Below are 2,534 nucleotides of genomic sequence, written 5' to 3' on the forward strand. Positions count from 1 at the left end.
TTGGATAAACAGGAGGAGAAGGATGAGCCATACACCAAAAAATCATCCATAAATACTTCCATAATTTCCTCAATCAAGTCAGAGAAAATTGACATCATGCAGCGCTGGAAGGTGGTTGGGGCATTGCACAACCCAAAAGGCATCCGTCGGTAAGCGAATGTGCCATAGGGGCAAGTGAAAGTGGTCTTCTCCTGATCATTCGGGTGAATCGGAATTTGGAAGAAACCTGAGTAACCATCCAAGAAGCAGTAATAAGGGTGGTTTGCCAAACGCTCAAGCATTTGGTCAATGAATGGAAGAGGGAAGTGATCCTTCCTTGTGGCGGCATTGAGCTTGCGGTTGTTGATGCACATGCGATGCCTTGTTACCGTCCTGGTGGGGATCAACTCGTTCTTCTCATTTGCAACTACTGTCACCCCTCCTTTCTTTGGCACTACATGGACTGGGCTCACCCAAGTTTTGTCAGAGATTGGGAAAATAACTCCGGCTCCCAACAGTTTAAGGATCTCCTTCTTCACTACCTCCTTGAGGTTTGGGTTTAGCCTCTGTTGGTGTTCGATGGAAGACTTAGATGGATTTTCAAGGTGAATTTGATGCGAGCATAACTCCGGTGATATACCTGAAATGTCATCTAAGGAATAGCCCAAAGCCTTCCTATACTTTCTTAACTCGCAGAGCAAGAATGCGGTCTCAACATTGTTCAGGTTAGAATTAATGATAACAGGATATGAGCAGTTAGGTCCGAGATAAGCGTACCTTAGCCCTTCAAGGAGTGGTTTTAAGTCCAACTTGGGAACCTTGAGTTCGCTCCAATCCTCCTGACTCGATTTGGTCCCAGAGCAAGTTTCGAGATCAGCTGATCTGTCGTCTGGAACGGTCAATCCATCACCCTTATCGGGTGTTTCCACAGGAGGAGCTGGATCAGTCAGTCCAGTTTCTAGATCAGTCAGTCTAGGCTACAGATTGACGAGTAAGACTTCATGTTTCAGAACTGTTGCAGCGTCGAGTGTTCTGGCCAAGTTCTTAGTCTCCTAAGACATATATCCCAGCTCTGGTTCCTTCTTTGTCAATGTGACAGCCAGATGATCACTTGTACATACCTCATCATAAAGCTCATCAGCTATTTTGCCTATTGTATCAACCCAAAAGGTTTGACCATCAATTGTAGGTTTCTTAGCTGCTTTCTCCAAATTGAACCTCAAAATCAATCATCCATGTGCAAGTCGATCTTTCCCTCTTTAACGTTTATCATCGCACCAGCCGTGGCCAAGAAGGGTCTTCGAAGTAGGATTGGTTCTTGGGATTCCTCATCAAGTTTCAAAACAACGAAATCTGTAGGAATGTAGCAGTTCCCAATCTGCACTGGTAGGTTCTCCAACACTCCTTCTGGACGTCGAGTGGAACGATCAGCTAGGAAGAGGGTGACTTGGGTCAGTTTGAAGGTGTAGAGGCCAAGTCTCGTCGCAACACTGAGTGGCATAAGGCTCACGCTCGCTCCTAGATTTCAGAGGCATTTGCTGAACTTGAGATCTCCTATCGTGCAAGGCAAGGTAAATGGTCCCGGATCCCCACATTTTTCATGCATTCGATTTTGGAACATAGAACTGCACTCTTGTGTGAGGTACATCACTCCCTTCTCCAGACTGAGCTTGTCTGTTAGAATCTCTTTCATATACTTCTTAAGAGCTGGAACCATCCTTACTGCTTCGATGAAAGGGAGTCTAACCTGAAGCTCTCCTACTACTAACTTCAGCTTCTCATATTCTCGCTCCTGAATCTTTAACTTGCGGCGAGTAGGGAAAGGTAGTCTGGGTGCATAGGGTTGTTGTGGTCCGCTGGGTTGTTTTTCTTCAGGAACTGTTGATCCATGTTTAACAACATCATCAGGAATGTTGTTGAGAATTTTGTCATGGTTGCCTTCCTGATTTTGTGTTTTAGACTAGTCAGTCCCGCCGCTGGATTGGTCATTCCCTGCTTTCTGTTGCGGTTCCGGAAGCTCCTTGCCGCTTCGAAGGGTGACGACATTCACATACTCTTTTGGATTAGCCTTGTTCTTCCCTGGAAGTATCCCTGGAGGTGCCTTGACTCTAGCTGCGGATTGTGCCACTTGGTTCTCCAACACTCTCATGTGAGAGTTTAACGATTCAATTCTCCCATTCAGCTCAGAGTACATGTTGTCGATCTTGACAGTCAACTCAGTGGCGTTTTTCTTCTGGTTCTCCATCAGAGATTGCATCATCTGTTCCAGTTTGCTCTCCTGTGAGACCAGTTGATACCCTTGCGTGAAGTTGTTGACCTGAGGTTTCTGTTGAAATTCGATCCTCCAAAGCCTGTTCTCTTATTCTGGAAGCCCTGTTCAAAGTTGCTCTGCTGAGGTCGCGGTGGGTAGACCTGATCCTGGGGATTCTCGACATTGTTGCTCCTGTAAGATAGATTAGGATGATTCCTAAAATTCTGGTTAAAACCTCGATTTTGGAAGTTCCCTTGTCCTCCCATATAGTTTACTTCCTCCGTACCCTCTTGGTATGTCTCAG

At 45.8% G+C, this 2,534-nt stretch overlaps 1 protein-coding gene across 1 annotated transcript; it reads right to left on the bottom strand.

The window, feature by feature from the left end:
- Nucleotides 1,505-2,239, bottom strand: LOC104733801. Its single transcript, XM_010453349.1, has 2 exons — nucleotides 2,005-2,239; nucleotides 1,505-1,857 (listed from the first exon to the last, which is right to left on the bottom strand). The coding sequence occupies exons 1-2, from the start codon at nucleotides 2,237-2,239 to the stop codon at nucleotides 1,505-1,507; spliced, it is 588 nt and encodes a 195-aa protein (XP_010451651.1).

Source organism: Camelina sativa, chromosome 12 (assembly GCF_000633955.1).
Source record: "Camelina sativa cultivar DH55 chromosome 12, Cs, whole genome shotgun sequence".
Classification (NCBI taxonomy): Eukaryota; Viridiplantae; Streptophyta; class Magnoliopsida; order Brassicales; family Brassicaceae; genus Camelina; species Camelina sativa.

Excerpts from the sequence above, each read along its gene's own strand:
- LOC104733801 (XM_010453349.1), bottom strand. The coding sequence starts at position 2,239 with ATGATGCAATCTCTGATGGAGAACCAGAAGAAAAACGCCACTGAGTTG. Across the intron at positions 1,858-2,004 it reads TGTCGTCACCCTTCGAAGCG|TTCCTGAAGAAAAACAACCC; the intron begins GCAAGGAGCTTC and ends ATGGATCAACAG.